The 27,414-nt window shown below is 46.5% G+C and overlaps 1 protein-coding gene across 1 annotated transcript in view; it reads left to right on the top strand.

Annotated features, from left to right (window-relative positions):
* Positions 1–27,183, top strand: part of LOC119374818 (uncharacterized) — a 236,253-nt gene extending 209,070 nt beyond the window's left edge. Inside the window, exon 5 of the mRNA XM_037645010.2 lies at positions 20,923–27,183. Coding sequence (XP_037500938.1) covers positions 20,923–21,110 — 188 coding nt within the window. The 3' untranslated portion in view covers positions 21,111–27,183. The remainder of the gene's footprint in view (positions 1–20,922) is intronic.
* Positions 27,184–27,414: the final 231 nt, after the last annotated feature.

Here is a 27,414-nt window from a genome sequence, read left to right as displayed (position 1 = left end):
TACAGAGTCTTGGAGCAGATCTCTCCCGTTAAAGGGCCAGTAAACAACCCCGAGGTCCAAAAATTGTAATGAAGAGAAATATACGCACTTTTGCTATGTGAACATGCTGCAGCAAGAATTTTGTGAGTACGTGCTATAATAAGGAAGTTATTATAAACCCCTATATAAACCCCTAAGCCACCCAGAGGTCGAAATTTAGTTGTGGTGTGGCAGTTGTACACGAGTCTACAACAAACACGTAGCCGTGAGAATTTTTTTATCATCCTCGCACACAACGGTTTGGTGACGCCTGCGAGCGTGCAACAAGGCCACCAGCCCAGCGATCGTAGCTAACAAAATTTGTACTAGCATGTTGGGGAAGACGACGCAGTTGTGAGCCGCCCAGCCGCGAGCCCAAAATTCGATTTTACTTCTCCCGACCACTTTCTGGTTGCCAGAAGTTTTTAGGCCACGTGATATAACGTCATTTCCTGTCAGAACCGGAACCCGCTGGCTGGTTTCTGGCAGCCAGCGGGCTGCCAGAGCCAGCCAGAGCGCGCTCGTTTTTCTCGGGTTGTTCCGACCATTAGTTTCCTACAATACCTACTAGAGGGAACTCTGGCGCTAGTGTCTATGGGAGCTGCAATGCATCGCGCTTCAGCCAGCATGGGAATCATGGGTAGTACACGGATTTGTCTAAACTTCGTTCTTTCGGCTCCGTTTGGCTCCGCGTCGCCTGCATCCGCTTTGTCGCAAAACGAAGTTCAGCAAAAATCAGCAGTTTCACTTCACCACTTTAACTTCTTTAGGCCCACCGATTCAAATCTGGTCACGAAGTTCACAACGATCCATTCTTTTATCCAAAAGAAAACCAAAACATAGCAATAAACAAAGCCACAAGTGCGTTCGAAGCCCACAAGCACGAAGACTAGGCAAATCCGTGTACTACCCATCATTCCCACGGTGGCTGAACGATCGCAGCGCCAGAGTTCCCTCTAGGTCATTTTAGGAAACTCTATGGTTCCGACCCCCCCGCGGTGCACTTCCGGTTGGCGTTCGTTTTTCTCGGGTTGGACGGTTCTGGCGACCCGCGGGGAGCCCGAGGGTCGCCAGAACCTTCCGGAAGGTTTCGGGCTAGCAGACGCCGAAAAGAGACGATACGCGCTCGCCGCCATCTTTGTGAGGACTCGACGGATTGCAATGCGGGCGCTTGCGGACTACACCTTTGTTTGTGCTTACGCTCGGGCCGCTGGGCGCCGTTCCGTCGTGCGAGATGGCGCGATTACGAGTGGCGGCGAGCATTTGGAGCTAATGTTTATTGCTTTTCTTATGTGTCCCGTGAAGTTTCCTTCCGTGAACAACGCGGCGAACTGTCGCGTTCTAACCATTCTAACTGCGTCGAGCACATGTCCCAAAAGTTATGTACACGTTCGTACGAACGCATGGAGACCCCTTTCGAGTTTATTTTTTCGTAGTAATATTCGATTGTGGTGTCGTGTGTGCTTTAAGTGCATTTAGCTGAGACGATTGTGATCGAACTACCTATTTCGCTCTTTCGCTCCGTCGTATGTTTGCGTGCGTGAACCCCGTCAGAACTTAATCGATGTTGATAAAATGCACTGATCGAATAAAAGCGATCGCGACATTGTTTTTTGTGTGATCCTCGTTGGTCGCGAACGGCGTGCGAGCGTACAGTATTATGTTATGCTACGACGCGTCGATGTGAAAAAACGAAGATGAATTCAGAAATGTATACATCCTTTTGTTGCTTATTTCATCGTCGGCTTTGTCTTTTTCCACCTCTTAGTAACAATTCCATGCAGTATGTACGCGCGGTTATCACCTAGCAGCACAAATAAAAGCTGAGCTAGTACATGAGATTTTTGGAGTGCCAATTAGGACTGGAAAAGAGGCTCAGGCAACATCTGCCAAAACGAGTCGAAGACGCGTCACACAGAAGTTTATTTTAGATATAACGCGCACTCGTGGTGCCCATACCGCCGCATGTCTCAAGTTATGACAAAACGCAAGCTGGTCAACGCGTGTGTGCGACGTAGTATGCGATAGATCCTCGAGCTCTTTTGGGGACACGATCACTTTCGCGAGATTTTCGCGTCGTGTTGTGCAGCGACTGTTACACGTACTAAGCAGACGTGAGCTGGTTAAGCCGTTAGCGGCGTGGTAGCTCACCTTGCATCGCTTTCGTGGCGCTGTGCGCCAGCTGGCTGTTTTGTTCGCGGACGAGACGAGTTGCGCACGATTTTGCGAACGTACAGTACGGTCCACTGTTAAAGGGAACACTCCAATGAGCACCTTTCATTTTGCTGGCTCTCTAACAGCAAGTTGACAGGGAAACATTGTTCATGCACTGCACGAGTTTGTCAAAAAGAGGCAGAGCTGTAAACTCCCAGTAGCTGTATGCAAATCTAAGCCACTATGTTTTTGCAAGGGAGCGAAATCCAAACATGCCCTGCACGCAAGTGTTCCCTTTAACAGTGGACCCGACTGTACGTGATCGTATCCCAAATCCGTATGCTCGAGAATATCACTTCACCTTTTCAGCAAACCTAGCCACATATTCGGGCAATGCAGAAAAACCAACGCGCACGCGGCGCAAAGTTTCGTTTGCTGCCACGGCGGTAGCGTTTGTTTACGTTTACGCTGGCTGTCCCAGCGTTCGATTTTGTAATCTTGGGGCAGCTTCGGGTTGTCTCGGGCTTCCCACACATGTGACCAAGACGCTGCTTCCTGTCCCGACCGGAACTTGCTGGCTGACCCTCTGTCTATCTCTGGCTGCCAGAGAACTGCCAGAAGTCCGAAAATCGAAGAGCCCCAGTGCCGCGCCGACCGGGAAAACCGGGAATTCTCAGGGATTTTGGGTAGTCTGGAAATTCTGAGGGAAAACTCAGGGAAATTGTGCACCCATCAGGGAAAATCCACAGTAACTTTATTGAAAGGCAACGAAAGTCGCGGTAGCGCTGGCTCGATATTTTGTGAACGCATTTTTCAAATCAAACGGCCGTTGCGGCTGCGGGGAAGTGGCGCACTTCGATGCTGTACGATTTTTCATGCGATTCGACGTCCGACACGACGAAGGGGAAACCGGAATGGTGACCTTTCGTAGCATCGTACAGCCACCATTCCCTCTCCCCCACCGCGGCGTCGGCCGTCGGATCGCATGGAAAATCGGACCGTCTGTCCCCCGCTTTAAGTGGGAGAGAATCCGGCTAATGCGTGGCATGCGGGCACCATGAACCACGACACTTCGTATCGCGCAATGTTGTCAGGGTGTTCTGTGACTACGCGGTGTAGTTCTGTATTCTTTCTCGCGCGTGCTGTGCGTTAGCGCCCGATATGGTGTTTTTGTTATCGTCGCGTGTCAAGTAACAAGCATGATTAGTTGTAGAAGCGGTAGCAGTAAATGTAACGAGCTTGAGTTATCTTGCAAGCGATCGCGATCGTTCAGGAAGCGGATGTCTTCGACAAGGCTGGTATCTGGCAAACCATCCCGATCGGCGAGAAAAAATACGACGCTTGTTGGCTGTTATCGGAGAGCTCACTCGCTCGGATCCCGAGCTTCAAAGATGCTATTTAGGACTCCGTGAAGAATAGAATAAATTTCCAGGCGAGAGCTAGCGTAACTCACAGCAAGTGAAAGCTTTTTTTTTTCTTTTTTTCCCGATGAGGGCACAAGCTGAAACAGGTTTTAGGCAGTCGACCGATATTCGCAATGCCCACGAACTATAGGTGGCGCGCTGTACTTTTCAAGATGGCGCCAGGAGGAGGGTCAAACCGTTTGTTAGCATAGGAACAGATAGTACGTGCGGACGTACGGCCCGTGCCGCTTTCGCCGGATGAAGTCATGAGCTGTGCTGAATTGGATATGAGATTAAACTACTTTCCCAAACCATGGAAAGTGCTAAGTACTCGCCACCTAATTATTTGCTGTGGTGTGAAATGTTATATTTCAGCTCCGTTACCGTGCATAACGATGCTTTTGAAATCGTGTGCGTGCTACATAAAACTGCATGAACTAAAATTGACGTATGAGCAGAACGGCACTCCGAGGTAGTACGTATCGAGCCAACGTTTATAGATACGTTGTACCGAGCCTGCCTTACGGATTTGCCGCAGTAGTAGGCCGCCAGCGAGTAGCGCCATCGCTGCTGCACGGGACCGCACGTTTAACGTGGTGATCGTTTGCAAACATAATACGCCGTCGTCATTACTTGTGCAGTCGGGAACGCGGAGTTACGTCTTCAACGGAACACAAGCATTTAACTTCCCATTCAGTAGCGCTTGTGCCACAGCCGTGTTGAAACTCTAGCCGTGTGCAATTCACTTGACTCGCATGTTGCAGGCTCGATCAGCACGATCGAAACACGAATATCGAAAAGAATGCACACGTATCCTTTTCGCAACGTCGAAGAAGTTAGCCGAGAGGCGTGGATTGTGGCTGTGGCTGCACGTTCCAACGCTCTAACCATTTCGCTTCGCTGGTCGAGCTCGAGCGTGTTGGCGGCATGCGGCGCTCCATAATATCCACAATAATTGATACATGCAATGCACAAGAGGAACTGTGCTTTTATTTTGATCTCGCTCAAGGATATTATACATTAAATACAATCAAAGTGACTTACGAGCGTGAAAGAACAATAACGCACGAGGGGACGTCAAGTGCGACATCGCTCCTCGTGAGTTAGCAGCTGATCGTTCACCGTCGCTGTCACTCTCGGTGCCTTCACAGTCTTCTACGTCCAGTGAAAAATCCTCGTCGTCAGGATGGTTTCTTTCAACATCACTGCTGAAAGCAATCTGAAGAATTTCCTCCGCCGAATAACTTCGACCACTCCGCGTCACCACGTTTACAATTACAGAGACGTCTGGGCCTGGGCGCGGAGAACATTTCGCTCTCAGATCGGTCAACGAGCAAATCGCTTGCAGTGTGCTGCCACCTATCAACAAACGTACAAAAACAAGCGGCGCAGCGCTGGCTATGAAACCAACACACTGGCGAAGGACGGCGTGGAAAGCGTTCGCTCCACGAAAGGCGTGGAGCAGACGCGTCCTCGAAAGACGCGAAAGGCGTGGAGCAGACGTCGCTCGCACGATTAGTAACAGCGCTTTGCTGACAAAGGATAGAGGCATATTTTAATGTATCGACAACTTGAGATCGCTCAGTGTTACAAGAGCACATCGCGAGCCGGCGCGACCTCCCGCGTAGTGTTATGGGATTCATGCACTACAAGAAACACTGACCAAAGCTATATACAAGTAAAACAGGGTGAGCTTCAACTGAATATGTCAGACGATAACATTTAACTAACCTACGTGGCTACAGAAAGCCTCGCGAAGCTGATAGTATGCGTACGCTGTGGGCTAGCAGTGAAAGCGCGAGTCGCCACGTATTTTCACGAAAACTTCGCGCCTCGAAAGAACGAATCAGATTTCTCGTGTTACGGAGGGCCCGGTTTGTGCACTGATGCAGGGAACATGCCAAGTCGTAGTGTTCCTTCCTTGCCAACGCGTTAACACTGAGGTTAGCACAGCCGAACAAGGGAGCGACTGCGTAGTGCTGCCATTTTGTCGTCTACTAACCCTCCTCGAGAGGACGCTCCTGAATTCCGCTTGGCGGCGCGACAGTCTATGGGCATTGCGAATATTGGGGGGCTGCAGCTCGCAATTACCAGCCACACCACGTGGATGTTTGCTGCAAAGCCGAACTACAAAACTTTTCAGAGCCAAGGCATAGCGGCGACCGAAATTCGCGACACCAGCACGGGTCCCATTGGCTCGATTCGGCGCGCGATGTCGGAAAAGTAACGTTTCCACCATAATCGGATGTGCCGTAATTCAGGCTGTTGCCGTGCTTTCATGAGATCTTAGCCCGCAGCTATATTGCTTTTTTTTTTGCGATAACAATTGTATAGAAACCCCGAGGCGAATTTTATGCCTTCGCCATGATCTTCCTTATCAAGTCCAAATCGCGATTACATCACCCCGCGCGTCGTATGCTCCATGCGCGAGTGAAAGCGTGCGAGCGCTGCCGACGAACGGGGCTTAAGCAGAGATGAAACGAGCCGACCGTCTCGTTCTTGCGATGGGGGGGGGGGGGGGTGATTCTTAAAAGGAAGAAGGAAATGAAAATGGAAATTGGTTGTGGAGTGCACGATAACTGTCTCTCAAGTGAGGACACCTCAACCGATACAGTTGCGATGGGCACATGGAGATAGGAGCCGCCGGGTTGGGTGGGAGGGGGCTGCGTGAGTCCGACAGGAAGTGCGTACTTTGTACCAGCGGGCGTGGTCGCGTGTGCCGCGGTATCTTTAGTGGGGATCAGCAGACGGCTCATACCTTTGCAGGTGTTGTGCTCTAATTGCAAAACGTCCGTTGAAGCCATAGCAGTGGCGGATCCAAGGGGGGGGGGGGGCGTAGCGGCGATTCCCCCCCCCCTTAAGCCAGCCCCCGCCCCCTCCATTCAGTGCCTGTCGTCCACCTCCTTTGCAGGCTGCCTGTTGAGTTTGCCCCCTTTTTCAGGTTGCTTTGCCTGCTACTGCCCAAAAGGGGTAAAAAGAATCTTGTCCCTGCTCTCTACCTCTCTCATCGCTCCACCTTTTCCTGCTTCCCTATGCACATTTACAACAAAGGCTTCTTACGCACCGCCATAATCCCCTCTGGGCTGTTGTAAATGTGCGTGACCCACCAAAATGCACTGCTGAGCGGGGGCGTCAGCCTTTGTACCCCCCCCCCCCCCCCCCCCATTAGGTACCTGATCCGCCCCTGAGCCATAGATAGGGCACTTCTCTCAGTGCAGCGGCTGCGTTTTCTGAAGGAGCGAGCTGCCAACCTGTATTCATATAAAATTCCTCTTTGTTGCTATTGGATTTACTGTTTTGCTCTCGCGGTGAAACTGTGACTTTTTTCCTAACGTGGGATGGTTTTCGATGTTTTGCGTTCGTGGAGAGCAAATGGTTCGGCTGGGCAACATGGTAGCAAAGGCGTTGCATTGCTCTGGGCAACGTGCGAGGATTTGACAACAACCCACAGCAGCAGAACAAGCGCAATTCCACAGTGCATTAAACCCGCATTTGTTTCGTATATTGTTACGTGGTCGTGACGTCGACGAAGACAGCAGTCGGCGTTTGCAGGATGAAATTGTTAATTTGGCCGAACTTGTGGCCGGAAAATGAGAACTAGCACTACAGCAATACACGCTGTACAATGATAGCGGCGAACAGGGCGTCGTCCGTCGATCAACTGACAAGCGGTCAAGCGCGTCGGCTTTTATACAGGCGCTATGGAACTTTCCAGCAATATCGCTGGTGGCGGCGTTATCTCTCGACAAAGCTGGAACATTCGCGTGCGGCGCGCAATCTTAACAAAACGATCTACTAAAATCGTGAAGCTTCTCGAACACTGCTTCGCGGCCAGCGTCGAGCGTTGATAACCTTCCTTGCTGGTCAAACTCAAACACATCAGAATAAAAGAAGAAGCGGGCGTGGCAATATACATGTGACACTCGGCAAGGCATTTAACTGTGATTGCTGCACTTTAGGCTCAAAAAAATTGATTTTTTTACGCAAAAAATAAAAAAGTTTTTTCATGTTGCCATATTAGTTGAGCATTCTTGTGGCATTTTCAGTTTAAGATTAATCCTTCAGTAACTGCCTTGCATGAAAGGTTGAATTTCAGTTTAACGAAGTTTCGATATAACGAAGTGAGTTGCCGCTTTTACCAACTTCGCTATATTGGGGTTTAACTGTTCTATGTACTATATTCAAATGGGATTAAGTCGTTTTTATTTTCTAACGTGCGTATTAGAAGTGACATCACCGAGCGATATGGTCTCTACCCATCTTGACATAAAACAAAGTTCTGCTTCACTCAGGGAATTTTAGCAAAAGCACTCAGGGAAAACCTGGAAAACTCAGGGAATTTAGAAAAGTCAACTCGGTAGACACCCTGGTGCGTAATAGCAGAGTTACAGGCATTTAATGATCGAAACGCTGCGATCGCTTGTTTCACTCTTTCGCTACCCGCCACTCGTCTGCTGGTGTCCTCTCCCAATGCCGCTTTGCCCTCCTCGCTGAGTGCCCCTCCCAATTTCACGTGACATACCGTCATCGCCGACGCGCTCTTCGAAACGGCGGGCACTTCCAGTTGCCACGACTCCGTGAACTCCGTGCTTCTCGGCTAACCGCTGTTGTTGCCGTGCTGGCCTGTGCTCATACGAATTGTGTCGGTATGGACCCTGTGTTACACGCACGCCTTCAAAGGATCGCCAACATGATCGACCCGTACGGTGACATGTGTCGCATCTTTTCGTTTTTCTAGTCTGCGCTTTTGCAGCCAAGCACTGATGCGTCAAAGCCATCGCAAAACACTGCCGAATTCAGTCCGCACAGCTTATCAGGCATGACTATGCTGGTACGCTAGTGATTTGGCAGTTGCGTTATGGGCCGCAGTTGCAGATTCGCAAGCGCGCACACGTGGGCAACACGACGAAGAACAGCAAAGGAGCACGGGCAGCTGCTTGCAGACTAACCGGAAGTCGTAAGTTCTTGTTCGACTAATCGCAGCATCGCCTGCATGCTGCATCACAGATTCAACACCCTGACGACACACACGTCTCTAAGCAGACTGGAGGGGCCCGGAGAGGAGAAGAAATTGTTTCTTGGAATTTGTGCCGCGCCTGCGGCTTTTAGCGCTGCCACGTGTGTCGTCGTTGATCGTGGTGGCATTCTGCACACGATGCGCGTGTTTACTTGAAATATTTAAAAAAATATCGGAAGTGGTTTAGGGGCCCTTTAAGTTGCGGCCAGGATGGCCGCTCGCACGCGGAAGAAATTAGTGTGGGCATTTATCAGGCACTTCATGATCATCTGTGTATGCAACGAGACCGACACGTACAGTGGCCGCCATGGAAGAACTGATGTTTATTGCTTGCGCACCGGAAGTGCTCGAGCGCGTTGCCAGACTGGGTGGCGTACATAGACGGTCTTAGCGGTAACCGATACATCCTCTTTTCTTTAAAATTACAAGCTGATTACACAGTATGTCCTTCATAAGGTGCAAGAGGAGACTTGTTAATTCTGGTAGCCCAATCGGTGGGGAGGTCTTCTGATTCTTGATGACCGCCGCGCGGATGTATTATAATGGTGTTCTATAGCAGTCTCTGCTGAACCTCTTGGGGCCTGCACAGCTGGCTTCTCGGTGGTTTGTTGGCTGGACGACGCTCTAGGCTCATCTTCCCCCGACACTCCTGCTTGTCTAGGAGGTGCGGGAGGAAGGCATTCTTCGGCAGCCCTTGGTCCCACCATGGGCGATGATTCTGCAGGTGCTTCTAGTTGTCTGGGGGGCGCACATAGTTCCCTTGCTGCTGCTGCTGATCTTGCGGTCACTAAGGGAAGGTCAACGCTCATGAATGCCCGTTTTGCATCGGCTGCTCCCTGCAGTCCTGACTGACTCCCCTCCCCCGTGTTACTAAGTCCAGTAGGATGAAGCTGCTGTGGTGCTGAGTTGCTAGAGTATTTTGTTTTCCGTAAGTCTTGGCGGTTCCTTCTGAGTTTGCTTCCATCCTCTGTTAGCACCCTGTACGATCTGGGGGCCACAAGGTCCAAAACCTTAGCTTTCGTGCCCCATTTGTTTCCAGACCAAATACGAACAGTGTCTCCGGGGTGGAGCGGCGGGAGATGCTCTCCTGTGTTCATATTTTGCTTGTGTTTTCGAGGGTTTGATAGCTGCCGAGGTGAATCCAAGCAAAGGTCTGGGAGTGGTGTTCTGCTGTTGCGACCCATTAGATACTGGGATGGTGAGACACCGTCTTCCAGGGGAGCGGCCCAGTAGTTAAGGAGGCCAAGCCAAAACTCCTCCTTTGACCCTGCCTTCTTCAGGAGCCTCTTTATGATTTGTACCCCTTTTTCCGCGAGTCCATTAGATTTCGGATAATAGGGGCTAGAGAGGATGTGCTCAAAGTCAAACATCACTGCAAAGTTTTTAAATTCCTTGGCTGTAAACTGGGGACCGCCATCAGTGCAGAGCTCATGTGGAATTCCATAGCGTGCAAATACCCGCGAGAGTTTATTGATGACTTCACTTGTCGTGGTCCCATGCAACTCCTCAACCTCCGGATAGTTAGAGTATGCATCGTACACGACTAGGTAATGCTTGCCAGCATGTTCGCACAAGTCCGCTCCTACCCTGTACCAGGGTTGATTTGGTGTGTCTCGTAACAGCAGGGGCTCAGCGGGTTGTTTGTATGCATGTATTTGGCAGGTCTCACACTGTTCCACCATTTGTCTTATGTCAGCTGCCATCCTCGGCCAGTACATGAGAGTGCGTGCTCGTGATATGCACTTGGCCATGCCCAGATGCCCCCGGTGTAACCGAGAGAGCATTTCTTTTCTAAGCTCGGAAGGGATTACAACTTTGGTGCCTTTCATCAGCACACCTTCCACCACAGACAATTCGTTAGTGTGTTTTTTCCACACCCCCTTGATAGGCTCTGTCGCCTGCAGATTTTTGATGACCTGCTGCAGTTCTGGGTCTCTAGCTGTGGCATCTTCCAGTCTTTGCTTTGTTCTCCTGCTGACTCGTTCCTCCAAAACACTGGTGGCGTGTATTTCCAAGTCCTTCGAGCAGTTTTCTGACATGCATTGTCCTTGAATTCTCGACAGGGTGTCAGCTACAATCAGTTTCTTTCCTGGAACAAAGTACAGTCGGTAGTCATATTTCAGCAGTCTCAGGAACAACCTTTGAAGACGGGGCGGTATGTCGCTGAGTCCTTTCTTTGAGATAGATATTAATGGACTGTGATCAGTCTCTATTATAATTCTTCGGCCTAGAACAAACTCATTAAACTTCTCACAGCCAAATACTATTCCAAGGGCCTCCTTTTCAATCTGTGCGTATCGGTGCTCAGTTTCGGTCAAAACTCTTGACGCATAGCCGACCGGTTGCCACTCGGTACCATGCTGCTGAAGAAGTGCTGCTCCCACTGCATAGGCGGATGCATCAGTAAACAACTTAGTAGGCAAGGATGGATCGAAAATTGCGAGCACCGGAGCTTGCGTCAGCATTTTTTTTAGATGGGCCCACTCGATGTCGTGCGTTCTTGTCCATTCAAAGATAACGCCTTCACGCAATAGTCCTCGAAGTGATTCTGTCTGACTTGCTAAGTTCGGCAAGTACTTGCTGAAATAGTTGACAGCGCCAAGCAACCTTTGGACTTCCTTTTTTGTAGCTGGTCTCTGGCAATGGGCTATGCACTCTACCAGTTCTGGGTTTGGTTTGATGCCTTCCGCACTAATTCTATCTCCAAGGAAGTCTATCTGCTTCACTCCGAACTTACATTTTTCCCAATTAAGCGTGAGGCCCGCTTCTCTGGCTGTTTTCAGGGCATTGTGCAGCCTTTCTTGGTGCTCTTCCCATGAGGCACCCCAAATTAAAATGTCATCGATGTAGATGCGTACTCCAGGTAGCCCGTCAAAAATCTCGGTCATTGTTCTTTGAAATATCTCTGGGGCCGACGCGATGCCAAAGGGCAGCCTTAGGAACCGGTAACGACCAAATGGGCTGCTGAATGTGCAGATGCACGAGGACTTTTCATCAAGAGGTATTTGGTGGAAACCGCTGTTGGCATCAAGCGAGCTGAAATATTTCGCCCCTGCCAGTTCGCTTTCAATCTCTTCTCTGCGTGGAAGTTGAAAGTGTTCTCTCTTCAAAACCTCATTCACTTTTCTGGGATCCATGCAGACCCTAAGTTGACCGTTCTTCTTTCGAGCAATAACAAGTGGGCTTACCCAGTCAGAAGGCTCCCGCACCCTGGCTATGATCCCCGCTGCCTCCAAACGATCAAGTTCCTCTTTCAACCGGGGTCGAATTGCGTGAGGTACACGTCGCGCCGGCTCGACGACTGGGCGGGCGCCGTCTTGGAGCGCCATACTGTATTCTCGCTTCAGTAGTCCGATGCCCGTAAACAACTTCGGATACTCTCTGCGAATGCACTCGGATAAGTCATCCTTGTCGACTGCTCTAATTCTGTTCACGAGACCAAACTGCTCGCAAGCGTGCAGTCCTAAGATCGCCTGCCGACCTTTCTTCACAACAAAGAATTCCACTATCTTGGTGTCTTCTCCAATCTGAACTGGGAGGCATACCTTCCCCATATGCACTATTTCATCACCGCCGTAGCTGCGCAGTATTGCTCGGGCCGGCTGCGGTTGGCATTTGGTTCCCAGGGCGTCAAACACACCGCGCGGCAGCAGGTTGGCCTGCGCGCTGGTGTCTACTTTCAGCCGCACTTCTCGTCCCGAAATCTGAGTCGCAACCTCCCAGTCACGCCGATCGGCCGGGCTCGCTTTCTTGCATGCCGTAGATATGTTCAGCACAGTAAAGGCGTCGTCATCGTCGTCGTCATCCCGCTCGGCGATGTCGTTCACATGCGTTGCTCTTGCTTTGCAGCAAACTGCGAAATGATCCTGCTTTCCGCATCTAGCACAATATTTCCCATATGCTGGACACTCTCGAGGCCTATGCGAGCGGTCGCAGTGGCCGCATTTCTTTCCTTGACATCTCTCTTTGCTGTGCTCTAGCGAGTCCTTCCTGTGTTGCTGGTACTTCTTTTTGTCTTGCGTCACTGCGTCTACGCTCTTGGTTTCACTCCACGCTTTGGTTTGTGCGGCAGCGATTTCCTCAGCCTTGGCCCACTCCACAGCTGTGCTGAGCGTCAAGTCTTTTTTGGCTAGAAGCTTTTCTCTCAACGCTTTACTAGATGTGCCGTACACTATTTGGTCACGCAGCATCGACTCCCGGAGGTTCTCAAAGTTGCAGCTCTTCGATTTCAGTAGCAGGTCCCGATAGAACTGCTCGAAAGGCTCACCTTCGGTCTGCGTGCGGCTCCGGAACACGTAGCGCTCGAACGTCTCGTTGCTCTGAGGTAAGCAGTAAGCCTCGAATGCTTGGACTAACTTGTCGTAGTCCTGCTTTTCTTCTCCAGTGAGGTCGAAAGTGTTATAAACGTCGATCGCCTCTTGGCCCGCCAGGTGAAGCAAGATGGCGGCTTTCTGGGTGGGGCTGCGTTGCTTTCCCGGTTCCGAGGATTCTGTGGCGGTGAAGTACAGCTCGACTCGCTGCTTGAACCGAATCCAGTTCTCCGCCACATTATACCCGAAACGTAACGGCTCTGGGGGCGGAAGCTCCGTCATTTTCTAGCGTGGTGATCTAGCCACTTCTGACACCATGTATGCAACGAGACCGACACGTACAGTGGCCATGGAAGAACTGATGTTTATTGCTTGCGCACCGGAAGTGCTCGAGCGCGTTGCCAGACTGGGTGGCGTACATAGACGGTCTTAGCGGTAACCGATACAATCTGTACATTATCATCTGTACATTATCATCATCACATCTTCGCTTGTGGGGACACATCTTGAGATTGTTCTGTGCCTCCAATGTGATTGGTTCGCCAAATCTTCAAGGCACATTAAAGGCGTATCAACTGCGACGTCACAATATGTATTGGCATAATGTATGACCCTTTACTTCTAGTTTTTGCTGAAAACCGCAAATTGTTGGGTTGACCGTGACGTGGCCCCTTTAAATTGAGTTTCAACTGTATATGTATAAGTGCGATAAATTTAGTCAGAATTTGAAGCATTGCTATAGCAAAAAAAAAATCCCCATTTGGATGCAGTTTTTTAGTCCTTAAAAAACATGTGACAGGCCCTTGAAATTCCTTGAATATTCTTGAATCGTCTCCCTTGAAACCTGTACGAACCCTGGCACTTGCATTTACAAAGTTTCAACAGCTTCACATATATTGGTATTTTGTTTCCAGTTCATGACTTAAGAATGTATATCCGGGCATCTAGCCAGAACCTTTTCTTTTGGGATGGGGGTTAACGAGGTGATTTTCATGCCAAGGCTAGCATGAAAATCACCTTGCGAGGCAAAGGGACCTGTTGGAAGAAACAGTCGACCAACGACAGTTCATAACAATAATGTGTTCACTTGATTTAGGGTGACTTGTCGCATTACTTCGGAAACTGGATACAAGTCATCCTTCCTGTAGTTTACAATTAGCGGACACGTGTTCCAGTCAAGTAAATAAACATAGCGATACAATGTTTCAGGCAAGACCTCTTGATAGAAGGGCACTACCTGTATACAAGGCACGTCTGCCACTTTAGTCCAGCGAGCACAGTGTCCATTATCGGTTGAAATGTGGCGGGAGCAAAACTGAGGCCAAAAGGCAGTACTAGTTTAAATTCGTAAAGCCTGTCAGGAGTCACGAATGTGGTCTTCTCGCGGCCGCCCTCATCAAGTTCAATTTGCCAGTACCCTGACTTGACATCTAATGATGTGAAGAGCTGAGCATGGCGTAAATGGTCCAAGGCCTCATCAGTTCGTGGCAGGGGTAAACATTGCGTTAAGTCATCAGTAGTCAGGCGAGAAGCGAAGTGTGTTGTCTTTTTTCTTTACTAGTACAACAGGCGACACCCATGGACTTGTCGATGGTTGTCATCCTTCAGTGACCTATTGCGAGAAACATGCCCACACTGGCAGGAGAGTGAAGAGGTAGTTAAAATACTTGGAGAATGCTTGAGCTTCGCCTTCAAGAGTAGAATGCGATAGTGTAATCAGACCCTGTGTGCATCGCCTTCTCAATTCCTAGCCTGGCTTCGGTTCTTGGTGGATACCTGAACCGTGCTGCAAGGAAACGAATGTCTGTGCACGTAACATAATCCGTTGCATACAGTCCTAGAAGGCCTACTGCAAGTACAGTTGCAAAGGGTCCACTACGCATCCGTAAGGCAACACGCAAATCTACGCAGCTAACGTGCGGAGAACTCAGTAATACTGAAACTACTTATAATAAAAAAATAACATTCCGTACATTACAAAACGTAATAAAATGCTGCTTGTGCGTTTCTGTTTCATTCATGGAAAAAAGAACTCCGTGTTACCATGGAGAATGGTGCAGGTGGTTTAAAAGTTCCGTTTTCGCAGGGCTCCTCCCCGCTCACGCAGTCACATCTCAGTGGTAGTTTCGTTATCGCGTACTGTTGGTGTGCTTTGCACGCTCATGAAAGTCACTCTAACAGAAAATCGGACAAAATGTCGTGTCCCTGTTATGTTGCCAGATGCCTGAATGGTGTGCAACACCATTCAGGCATCTTGAGCAACAGCAGCTGCAGCTTGAGCAACAGCAGCTGCAGCAAAGAAACCGATGCGACTTTCCAATGGGTGCCGCAAATAAACACATGCCGAAATGGCCGAGTGCCGTGCCTCTGCGACAGCGTGCTAACAACCAAGATATCTGCATGTGTGCTTGCTGCACTTTCGTGCAGAAGATTACGACATCAAGCACGACTTGGGTAAGGCTTGTAAGGTGCCCTTGGAGCAGAAACCGCAGTGTCGGCTGCCGGGCAGTAAAGGCAGGCAACTTTGGGCAAGGAGGCCTTTTCAGGCAGGTGATTTGAAGTGTGCTAACGCTGTGTGGACCACTAAAACGGGATTTTCTTTCAAAATAAGCATTTCCTTGGCACTAAACAATCACTACGAGGTTTCTGGAATGTTATTTCAGCAATCAACGTCGACTGAACATTTGCCTTTAGTGTCCCTTTAAGAATTTTGGCAGGTATGTTGTAAGGCCCAGTGGCACTGGATATTTTTTAATTATCAATTAGTTTACAGATTTCTCCTGCCGAGATACCAACTGATGGCATTTGAAGGAAATTTGAACTGAGTGGTACAGGAATATGTGCAACTGGTTCCTGGGTGAAAACGGATGTGAAGTAGGTATTGATAATGTTGTAACGACATGACCATCTTGATTTAATAAAGAGATGTTATGCAAGCCACTGTGGTTTGGAGTTAGTGAAGTCCAAAACTTTTTTCGGGTTATTTCAGAGGATGTCCTTGTTGTAGAAGTGCTGCTCAGCAACTTAGACACTTGCGTTACTTTCCCCATTTTAATGCTGATGTGGGGCCTCCCTGAATAATCGCCTTTTCTTATTGCACGGTTTTCCTAATGAATTTCCTGGCATCACCACGAATGCAAGTGAGGGATATATGATTCTATTAGAGAGGCAATCTTTTCTATATACGAAGACCAGTTTTCATCGGTAGACCTGCTATCATCATTATTTATTGTCCCTTAAAGACACCTTTCAAAGCATTACAGAGGAGGTGGGGCAAGAGCATCAATAATACATGGTCATTATTATTACAATGGTAAAAAAAAGTTGAAAAAATACAGTATACGTGTTTGAATTCAAAAAGCGAAACATAAAGGCAGTGCAACTGGTAGTACAAATGCTATTACAAAAGAGTAGTACGACTGGTAGACCTTAAATAACATTGCAGTGGTGGCAGATTAAGTGTTCAAAAAACATGAGAGTGCACTGTGCAAAGGCTTCAAGAAATATTACCATTTCTTCGTTCATTGGGAAAAAATCTGCTTTTTTTTGTAGTAGCGAATGTGCTTCACTGAACGTTGTTGCGAAGGAATAGAAATTGCAATGCTGAAAATCACTAACATATGATCGGTAAGGCCATCGATGGATGACGACCGAATTAGCTCAGGATTTGACACAAGGGCGAGATAAAGGGTGCCACAAGTTGCTATTCCGAGCAAGGTTGATACAGAGGATAAGATTCGAAAAATCTCTGGAAGGACGCAAAGATGCAGTGAGGTTGACCCAATCGATGTCTGGAAGGTTAAAATCACTGCAAACCATGTGCAGGGAAACTGGTTTTGCTTATCAAGTAGAATGCTTCTTAGGTCATTAATAAAGGCCATAGAAGAATGGAATTCGCTTCCCAAATCAGTTGTCCATGAACGTGACTATTCAAAATTCAGGCAGTTAGTATCGGCCCACTTGGCAATGAAATTCAACTGATCAACAGCAGACGTCTTCTTTTACCTCATCGACTCAAATATGAAACTGGAATCTTACTTTGTAGCTGCTCTTCTTCCTCAATTATATTTAATATTTTGCTTTGCACCTTTATATTGTTTCCTGAAAATTGTGCCTTCGAAATTATATCAGTTCATTGTCCTCACTTCTATAAAGATATATAACGTAACCACGCCTTCTTGTAGGTTCCGATTCCTAAACCAGTGCGTCAAGCATTTTGTAAACACATGCTTTCCTGTATTGAATGTGAGTTGTTTTCTTTTCAGTTCTATAGAAGTGTACAACGCTCACATGCCTCCTTGTCTGTGATATTTGTTTGTATAGTAATGTGACCTTATATGTAATATTTGCTCCCCCCCCCCCTTATGTAATGGCAAACCCAGGGCCCTTAAGGGTAATAAATGATGTTGATGATGAGTGATCAGAATCGCATGGTCGATAGCAGGCGATGATAATAGTGGCTCGATGAGCAAATGAAACGTTGACACAAAGGATTTTGCTTTTAATCATGATTGCAACAGAAGAAACCAGGGTACCCATAACAAGAGCCATCACGCCACCTCACCTGCGGTCACACCTGTCGCACCAGAAAAAAAGAGAAAGATTGTTTATCTTGCAGAAGTTCGTCATTCTGTATATCAGGTGTGAGCCAAGTTTCGGCAAAGATGGCAATATCGGTGCTGTTGTCATCTAATATAGCTTCGACCATTTCTTCGTTCATTGGGAAAAAATCTTCGTAAAAGCTTCTTCGTAAATTGGTTAGTAGAACCGGTGCTGATTTATCTCTTGAGGCAGGTGTCCGAAGGGTGGTGCACGAAAGATGTGGGTAACTGCGGTGAGCGCTATGAACTCAGCTTGACAATGGAATCAGTTCCAGCATCGTAAACAAAATGTTCGTTGTTCATGATCAGCTTATCAAAATGAATTTTGAAAGAAGTAGAACTCTGCTGACCAAATGAAAGAAGTTTCTTTCTTGCCAAGCACACACGCGCAGAATAATCTTCACGGACTGAGAACAACGATTTGAACCGGCAGACAGAATTTGCCCTTCATCTTTAAATCTCGTGAATTTGACAATTATTGGGTGGTTCTTTCTTGGCTGGAAATGGCCATGACTGCGGGCACGCTCAATATCATGACTATTAATGGCAATATTTAGCTCCTGGGAGCAGAATGAAATGATACGTGATTCAGACTGTGACCAGTTTCTGTCTGAATTTCTCCATATGTGCATGACCTAAAGGGTGCACTGGCGTTGCAGTTGCATGCAATGTTGCAGCTGCACAGATGGCTAATCTGTGACTAGTGCGCCAAATATGCAAGCAAATTATCTGTTTTTAAAGAAGAAACTGGGGTTATATTTTAGAGGTGCTTGATTTATACAATACAGCAATGCTGGTTTGATGGCCTTCTGTGGTCTACATCAATCTGCTTACTTTAACCCTTGCCCTACCGAAGACGAACTGAGCTCATGCACACTTTGTACTGCTCCTACCGAAAACGAGCTAAGCTGAGCTCGTCTGCACTGAAAGAAGCGCTTGGGGTCACCGCAATTTATTTTGCTGAGTTCTCTTTGGCTTGAACAGACAGTGCAGTCGGAAATTTAAAAACATGCTCGAAGCATGCATTTTGGTCGAGAAAGGACTGGATTCTAGTAACCAGAATTAGAAAAGGGCATCCTCCGTGGGCACAAGCGACGCATGCATGTCGGGCAGCTCTTTTCAGAAAAAAAAAAGAAGAAAACGCATGTTTGCCGCGGTTTTGTGGGATGAATAATTTCAGTTATCTTGCGAGTGTAGCAGCGACTACACAGAGCAGCATGTTTATTCTAAATCATTGGATTCGGACATTGACTGCGTCCCAATGTATTGGCAGTGGGCACTGATAGACATAAACAAACCCCCACCTGCGTGTCCAAGGCTTTTTTTCATGGGCTCCCTTGTCCCTGCGCATTACTTTTTTAAATTTCAAAGAGACCTTTTCTGCACCGAAGATAGGAGAGGTTAGGGCACTTTCTGTGGTGCAGTGCAGTGAAGCCAATCCTCTGCATATTTTCAAAAAATTTGTTTTGCTTGTATCTTGCGAATAAAAGCAGGGTGTTGGAACGAAACGTTTCTCGCTTCGGTTTTAGTTTCGTTCCACCGCAAAAAGTTCCAATCCGTTTCTGTTCCGGAACGAAAGAAAAAATGTTCCATAATGGTTCGTAACGGTTTTTAATTGTATGCAAATATTTGAAGCTAAAGTAACGATAAAAGTTCGGCACATCCCACGCGTTGTGGGAATCGGTTTCATGCGAAGCAGTCAGCGAGTACCTCTGTGCTGTATTTTATGGCTTTGAGCCAAGCGTTACAAGGTGAATCGACGGGTTTTTGTAAGTGTAGTAGCCGCGTGCACATTGTGGGCTTAGTAGGCACGTCGACAACAGTGGCGTTTAAAGGGTAACTTATGATGTGACTTAACATCAGCACTCGCGTTAGAATACGTACATTAGTGTTATCGAAACTAAATGCTCTTTATGGTGCGATCATGTGAATATCATACGTAAATTTCGTTAATGTATTCCTCCGGGGTTGAGCAATGCTTCATAGCTTTCTGAATCATAGGAATACAAATGTTATATTTATTAGACTGCTATAAAAGCGGAGCTAACACTGGAACCACAGATGTTAATCTGATATGACACCTGTATCGTAGGAATACATATGTAGTGTTTATTGCTTTCTTGTCAAATTAGATAGCCAGTACCACAGCCACATTTGTCATTGCACCAACATTACGCCTGTATAGGCTGTTCGTCCAAACCGATTTCCAGACCTGACGTGGCTCTGTCGTAGTATAGCTGAGTGCCACGCAGAATGCTTGGGATCAATTCCTGTTGGTATCCTAATTTTTAAATGCGAAGCATTTCTTAGCGAACCTTTGGCACTTTGAGCGTTTCTATCTATGTATCTGTTTGTCTGTCTTTCTGTCTGTGTCAGTCTGTCTGTCTGTCTGTCTGTCTGTCTGTGTTTATCTATCTATCTCGGAAAGCGTCGTCAAACCCTTTCCTCCCGACACGTGTGGCACATACCCGATTACCACGGGCTGTCGGCCACGGGTTTGTGGTATAGTTACTTGCGCTCCTCTTAAGAACACGGAACAAGGGCAAAACACGTTCCTCCCCTGTTCTTAAGAGGAGCACAAGTATACCATGAATTCCTGCCAACTAACGCAAACCAGTACCATTTGAAGTTAGAGCACTTAATTTTTTCAAAAGTTAATTGCGAATTTTCTGAGCAGGCTCAATGCTTTGTGTCAAGGGAGTGAGCATAATCTCAGGAGTAGCCCGTCATCGAGTGTACTGTCTGATGTACGAGACCACTGTTCTGATAAAACAACCTTCAGCGCTGTGAATGCCCTCTCCACACTGGCCTGTGTTACAGTGAACTTCACTGTAGCTGTGTGACAGGAACACGAAAGTCTACTTGCGTTAATATAAGCAGCTCTGATTGCCACTCTTTTCGATTTTTGAAAAATTTAGCACACGTTTACTTTGGAATTCCTGTCTGAGATAAGCGCTAATACTGTATCCTGATATATGCATCATTGCTCACGTTGCATAACCTTGGCTCTTCCCGATCGCCAAGTTTTCCTGTAAACCACAAGAACGATGAAAAATATTTCGGTTTCCCTCCGGAACAAAATAATAGATAACGTTCCGGTTACGTTTTTGTTCCGGTAAAGTGCCCGATAAAGTGCCCTTAAATAGTTTTTTAGTAGTTTCTAAGACACGTAGAATCAAATAGACGAATAAAAAAAAATCGGCATTTTTGTATCGCTTTTGGTGAAATAACTTGCTAGAGAAAGGGTTAACAGTCATCTTTGCTTGTTCACCACACTGCGATGGATATGTGCACTTGACCATTGAGTGATGACGATTTCATAAGGTGCTTTTTTGTGTTTCTGATTAGCAAGCTGTGTTCTTGCCCAACCCAGTTGTGTTCACATCTCTTGAAATGCTTCACCCTGTCTCATGGTGCAGTTGAGGAAAGCAAGCATCTGGCTCAGCAGGGTCAGCGGCAACCCACCCCCCATGGCACTACCAAGCTGTTCACTGATGCTGAGCTTCAGGCCATGATTGACCCCATCCTCCAGATGGACGACCGCAACCGTGATGGCTTCATTGATTACCCAGAATTTGTGGCTGCACAGAAGTCACGTGGCTTTTAGCCACATCTCCCACAATGAACCTTTCACAGGATATGCCAGAGCATCTACAGAGCAGTCTCGGTTTGTTGTTGCACATTTTTTTTTTCTGTTGTTCTCGAGCCATGTTTCTCAACATGATGTCATTCATACCACAAGCTTCTGCATTTGAATCTAAAACTCTCCCATCGTTTCTTTGTGAATTTGTCTTGGTAAATTTTTTAATTTTTCTCCAGCCTTATTCTGCATCATGCATTGCACCCATGTGTGCTTGAGTAGACGAATCTCGCATCATTCGGTTGTGAAGTTTGGAACAAGAGATGAACTGCGGCATATTTAGACACTGCCGACAGTGTACTGCATCCTCCCAATGGTGTAACAGATCTGCTGACCTTCACTGCTGTGCAAGTGATCTCTCACTATGTGTTGAAAACTGTTGGGTGCATTTGGTGGCCTATATCTAGCAACATTTCAATTATTGTTTCCCTTACATTTTACTACAATGTTGCATTTCTTGCTCCCTGTGGCTTGTCTGCTTCTTTTGTAAGAAATTAAAACATAGTTACCTGAGTATTTTTCAGGCATGTAGACTGGTTTCCCTGCCTCTTATCAGCTTAGGCAAACAGCAATGCGAAGTGTTCCACTTGAATATTGCGCAGCTTGAAATTGCTGAAAATTGTAATCATAAGCGCAAAATGTTTTCAGAGCTGTTAGTACTGCAGGTAGTATCGATGTATGGCACATCACTGAGCCAATTGAATGTTTGTGCTGCTTCTGTGTAATCCATTATTCTATTCCTAAACCAGTAAATGTAACTTATTAGTTTCCTCTAAGAATTATTTGATTATACTAGCTCCTGTTATCCAGATTGAGATTGTTGATTAGCACTTTATTGTTAATTCACTCTGTGACAACCGTTTCCTGCCAATTACTTGACCATTTTTTCTGCATTCTGTTTAAGACAGCTTAATGTACTTTAATTTCAATTGTGTTTGCCTGTTGTCTGTACAGTCATTTTTATAAATACTAAGAAATGTTTGGTAGGTGATGATGATACTTCTCATTCTCTTTAAAGTTTGGTACAGTGAAGCTCTCATTACAGAGCAGGAGCACTACTGGTTTTGTGTTGTGACATGAAACAACAGGTATGTGAATGTTGGGGAGACAGGATTTCACAAAGTGACTTGTGAATTCATTGAGGGAAGATTCTACATATAGACGTAGAACTACTGTACGTGGCACTGGCTTGAAAGGGAACTCATCTATTTGGTTTCAACAAAGCCCTGTTATACTAGCGTTTTAAAACTTCATTTAAATCTTCATTCAAAGGGAAGACATGGCATGTAGCCAGACATTTCCCTCCTCACTCAGTATTTTTTTGTTTATCTGTACCTGGCACAAAACAATGTGTGGCAACACTCACCTATGCAGCCAGTGCCCACTACCCCAAAACTGTCAACATGTTGAGGTAAATGGACCTTAGTGCACCAATGATGTATATAAGCTGAAATGTCTGGTGCTGTATAAAATGTGGCGCACTGTATGCAAGTTCAGAAGTTGATTAGCAGTTTATGATGGGCATTGAGCGTGTCAAATTCATTGCAGTGGTAGCATCCTTGATGTTCCTACCCACTGTGTAAGGAGTTCCATGCTACAGTGCTCATATGTGTGTACTGGCACCACCTTTTTCCACCTCCTTTAAATGCTTCTATTTATTTCTGTTTGCCATGCCGTTCACTTGAGTACAAGAACTTTGGGGGTAGAGGTATTTCTTGTATGTTTTACATCTAATACATTGTATAGTGGCTGATGTTTGTGCCACTTCTGATGCATGTGATATATTCATGTCCCAAAACTATTGTGCCATCACACAAGTTGAGCGAGTGCTTCTCTTTCATCACAATGTATAACAGTGGAATTAGCAGCATTGAAGAGCATCTCTCCAGTCCTAAGTTGATCAGCAGCAGGAAGGCACATGAATTTGTTAGTGCTGAGTGTAAAATGCTTCAGATGTGAGTGTCATTAATTACCACTCATCTAGTGATTAGCATGGAAGTGTGCCTGGCTTGGCATCTGCAGTTCGAGAGTGTGAATGAACGATGATAATGTAAGGGATAATCGTGAATAGTGCAGCAAACACTGAAGTGCATGCAGTTGACCATTACTGCCAATGCTGTTGTCTCTGTTCTGTTGTACACAACTCGGGTGTGTTGTCTCTATGCTAATGCACTTTATGGCGGTCTTGCATCATGCTTGTGAAAAAAAAAAAAAATTTTCTGGTTATATTTTAAGTCCCAGCTGTTTTGCAGTCAATTTCTTGCACATACAGTAGAACCCCGCTGATACGTTTTTGAAAGGACCGTAAGAAATAAACGTTAGAGCCAGGAAACCCAAAAGCCGAGAAACAGGAAAAAGGAAAAAATATTTAGTGCTACAGAATTTTATTTCAATGCCCATGCTTGAAAAAAACTGTGTGACGCTGCCTGGTGCGTTAACTTATGCCTGTGCAGCACGAAAAGTTTTTGGAACACCTGTATAGTATCATAGTGCCACCACTTATGCGATCACTTATGGCGATACGTTCGCGAGATTGTCATCAGATGCGTCGGTGTCTCCGAGCGACATTTACCCCCGAAAGCAATCGTCGAAGAAAATGATGCCTGCTCCACAAATATCCTCAATTTCGTCACTGGTGCACCAGGGGCATAGGCAGAAATTTTTTTCGATGGTGGGGCACCTCTTGGATCTGAAGTAGGGCGGGCAGATGTGGTCGAGTGTCATTTTGGGCTCTGGATGCCGGGGGGGGGGGGGGGGGGGAGGCAGGGGCCCAGTGTGCCACCTGCTGGCTACGCCACTGTGGTGCACGCATGCCAACGATCTAGTCGACGGATAGCAACATGGAGCTGAGAACGGTGTCATCCACAGATATGTAATCAACATATGCAATTGTTTTGGCACCAACAGTTGTAGGTATCAAAGAACTAAGCACACGCAACACGACCAGCATGACGAGTTTGACCGCGAACTGCACAAACACCAACCAGCTTTAACTCCTCCGACAAATGACGATGATGATAAGTCCGCACCAACGGGGAAGCAAATGCCAATCTCGAAGGCCTTACTTTCGTGAGCAGTTACGTCGTAGACACCATCTTTGCAATACCGATGTCGAGGGCTATGCTTTTGTTCGCGGAAACCAAAAGTACCTGTCGCTTGCACCTCTCATGCAGCTAATCTTATGGTCAAGCCAGGGCAAGCTGCGTGAAAAGTCAATATGGCCGTTCTCTTCCTTGGTCGCTCGGTCGGCTCGGAGCACACTTCACGACGTATCATACGGGAACAGTCCCACAGTTATGACGTAACAGCGGGGTTAAAATACATTGGATCCTATGAGAGCTATGCGGGGATTGGTGGAAGACGATGTAGCAGCCAGGAAAACGCAGCAGAGAGAAACGTTACAGCAGGTTTCTGCTGTATACACAATTTTATCAAGTTCATCAAGGGTTTCAACACTGTGAATCAGCAGTGTGCTGGTTCAAGCAAAAAGGCGGCTAAACATTTATATATGGGGTGCTTTTTTTAGACAATACAGAGTTTTAATAAAAATGTTGTGACAGTCAGGCCCCTGTTGTCTTAGCATACAAACTCTACGCCCAGACGAAAAAAGTTTGCCACACCTGAAGTTACATTAACATGACCAATTAATGAAAACTCGTTCATTAACTTTCTAATTAATAACCTTAGGGTCGTTGTTTATACAGAAGAGCTGTAGGGCGTGACAATTTATGCATGCCCATTTTCTTAAAATCGCAAGAAACGCACATAATTTGAGATAATAATCACTGAATTTCAAGACCCCGATCGAGGCGATGCCGAAACTGAGTGCTCTGGGTGTGCAGCAAGTCTGTCGGCACTGGAAGCTCATGACTACTTTTGAAAAAGGCGCGTCGCAGCAGAATATGGTCTGCAAAAACGGCAAGTCCCAATTACCAGGGCCGTAACTAAGGGGAGGTTGAGGGGGTTCTGACACCCACCGAAATTTTTTCATGCTTGAACTTTTCGGGTGACACTAAAATACTTGCACGCCCTCACAGCAACTACCAGTTGCCAAAGTTAGCCGTTCTATGTACAAACACCCCCCGAAAAAAATTCCTGGGTACGGTGGTGCCGAATACCCATATGGATTGCTTATTCTCATTTGGGTACTTGGGACGACTTGCTGTTTTTTAAGACCTTATTCTGCTGCAATGCACCTTTTTTCAAAAATCATCACGCAAGCTTCCGGTCTGGCGTAACTGGGCTGACGGATTTCCTGCACACCCACTGCAATCAGTTTGGCTTTCTGCTTGATGAGGGCCTCAAATATCTATGATTATTATCTCAAATTATGTGCATTTTTTCTGCGATTTTTAAAAAATGGGCATGTCATAAATTGTCACGTCCTACAACTCTTCCATATAATTTAAACAACGGCTCTCAAACTAACAACTAAAGTTAATTAATGAACTTTTGTTAATTACTCATTTTAATGTAACTTTAGTTGCGGCAAAGTTTTGCCACCTCGGCGTAGAGTTCGTTTGCGAAGACGACAGGGGCCTTACTGTCATAGCATTTTTATAAAAATTCTGTATTGCCTAAAAAAAACACTGTATGCCTCTTTTACATACCATATGGGCAGATTATCATTTATTGTGCAGGTTGGTTGTATGCAGCATGTAAATACCTGATAGCCTTCAGTGTTATACGTAAAGACTGGAAAATTTAGTGTCACTTCGAGCCAACTTAATATGCTTCACTGAATCCAGTTTGTAGCCTTGGTGCTGCGCAGCAAAATAATGTCACTTGAAATTTATTTCAGTAACAATTGCATGGTAATAGAAAATGCTTGAGGGGATTATCATATTTGAAAGGTATCAATAATCTTAATTTCACATGAAAGATGCATCTGAATCATGCCCAATGAAACTGTTAAGGCAGCAACGCAACAGGGTGGCTACTTGGGCTGGTTGGTACTGCATTCTAATAGGAAAATACTTTCTTTGTGCGCAAAACGTTTGAGAAAAGAAGTCAGATGGGACAGAGCACACACTTACAACCAGTTTATTGCTCAGGTGTCACGAAAGTATATACCATCATGAGGGCGAGGAGAGGACACACAGAGAAAGGGAAAGTGACGGCGCACGGGATTTCAAGATGGAAATATGATTTGAAGATGTGAATAAGGTGTTCTTGCACGTGGGCCATCACTTTCCCTTTCTCTGTGTGTCATCTCCTCACCCTCATGATTGTATGATTGATTTCGTGCCATCTGAGCAATAAACTGGTTGTAAGTGTGTGCCCTGTCCTGTCTGGCTTCTTTTCTCAAACGTATTGCGTACAAAGAAAATATTTTCCTTTTAGAATGCAGCAACGCCATGGTGTGCCTTGGAAGTTTTGCATTTCTGCACTACATGCACAGCAAAACACTACGCCATTGGCAAAGTACCATGCTCTTCACTTGCTTGCCGTTTTACGAGTACCACTGTCAAGGAAATATACTTTGAGCGCGATAGGCCAACTGAGTTTGCCAATGCACTCAATGTTGAATGGCCTCCACATCGAACATCACTTCTTAGCACTCCTTTGGATCCAACTACAGCCCCTGCTTGACCCCAATGTCAAGTGAAACCAGCTCAAAGTGACACTAAGTTTGACCATGTGATGGGGATATCCGAAAGGGAGCATTTTGTCTGCAATAAAAAGTGATGCTGGTTGTATGTATATATTATCAGCAGCTGCAGTTAGAGTGCAGCAGTGCATTCCACAAATCATGGAGGTTGTCATAGAGGTCACTTCACTGTGTGGTGTCTTACAATCTGTGAATCTCAACAAGTAGATCGATCTGGTCCCAAGTTTTGCGTGTCTTCTTTCAATTTTTTTTGTCCAGTTTTCATTCTCACATTTGATCATGTCAAGATTGCTTCGTCTCGTTTTAGTTTGTTGTGGGAATTGTGTAATGCTTTTTTTAAAAGTTGGCGGGAATTGTCACACTTTTTTTTCTTTGGCATGATGTTATGTACCAACACTGCATGTCTTGTCAATAAACAGTAAGATTTTTTTTGCGTTGTGTAACAATTTCACTGTTAGCAGCTCTTGAAGGAAATTGGCCACACAACGTGGAGCAGCTCAGGGCATTTTCTTTTGATTGACGTTACACTAGTACACACTATGACCATTGAGGGGATATGCGTAGACACTTATTTTTTTAATATTGTCTCTAGAGAAGGGGCCTCTAACACGCGGCCCGTGGACCTCTCGCTAACGGCCTGGCCCAACCCGGCTCGCCCAC

The sequence above is a fragment of the Rhipicephalus sanguineus genome, chromosome 11 (assembly GCF_013339695.2).
Source record: "Rhipicephalus sanguineus isolate Rsan-2018 chromosome 11, BIME_Rsan_1.4, whole genome shotgun sequence".
Classification (NCBI taxonomy): Eukaryota; Metazoa; Arthropoda; class Arachnida; order Ixodida; family Ixodidae; genus Rhipicephalus; species Rhipicephalus sanguineus.
The sequence above is the reverse complement of the archived record's forward strand: the minus strand, read 5'-3'. Positions and strand labels throughout refer to the sequence as shown.